At 64.5% G+C, this 775-nt stretch overlaps 1 protein-coding gene across 1 annotated transcript in view; it reads right to left on the reverse strand.

Annotated features, from left to right (window-relative positions):
* LOC104530436 (ankyrin-1-like) overlaps positions 1 to 775 on the reverse strand; it is a gene marked incomplete at its 5' end in the record, with an annotated part of 5,702 nt that overhangs the window by 266 nt on the left and 4,661 nt on the right. Inside the window, one exon of the mRNA XM_010175012.1 lies at positions 55 to 179. Coding sequence (XP_010173314.1) covers positions 55 to 179 — 125 coding nt within the window. The remainder of the gene's footprint in view (positions 1 to 54; positions 180 to 775) is intronic.

Raw genomic sequence — 775 nt, forward strand, 5'->3', positions numbered from 1 at the left:
AGCTGACCCGCATCAACTCCACGGCTGGCATCAGGACCTGCTCTTGCTCCTGACCCTGTGCCCCCGAGGCCGTGGTGTGCGTTGGGAGAAGCCTTCGGGTGACACCCTCCTGCCAGGAGCCCGCTGCCAGGTCCTGTAGGCAGGAGATAAAGGAGCCTTCTGCACTCCAGTCCCTCAGCCTGGGCACCGGAGAGGGACAGGGACAGGGAGAGAGAGACAGAGAGAGAGAGGCAGTCAGCTTTGCCATGGAGTGCTGCACCCTGAGCACCAGCCTACCTCCGGCAGGCACGCCGGCACAGCCTGCACCCCGCCCGGCGCTGGGCTCCCCGGCTCACGGCATGGCCGGGCACCCAGCACAAGCAGCACAAAATGCAGATGCACAAAGGGCACAGGCGTCCTCCCTGCCCTCCCCTCCCCACCCCACCCCACAGCCTCATGGCCTGGTTGCAAGGGTCTAAGGCAACGCTGTGGAGCCCCACTGTGCTCTGCCATGGGACAGGTGCCACTGGGAACGTGGGAGGACTCAGCCCAGGTTGAGATGGCTCTAGTAAGCACAACCTACATGCAGGGCCTGGCCGTCTGCCTCGGGTCCCACCCCCAGAGCATCTCTAGAGAGGTGCAAGGCACTTGGGCCAAGCCTCTGCTCTGTCTACCAGCGATGCCTGGGCTCCAGAGCTGGAGACTGGCAGGGAAGCAAGCAAAGCTGGGAGACCATTGCAGCTGGCCCAGCACAGGGCAATAGCTGGCGAAGCAGTTCTGCTCCCCTCCCATGGCC

Source organism: Antrostomus carolinensis, unplaced genomic scaffold (assembly GCF_000700745.2).
Source record: "Antrostomus carolinensis isolate BGI_N321 unplaced genomic scaffold, ASM70074v2 scaffold27639, whole genome shotgun sequence".
NCBI classification, from domain to species: Eukaryota; Metazoa; Chordata; class Aves; order Caprimulgiformes; family Caprimulgidae; genus Antrostomus; species Antrostomus carolinensis.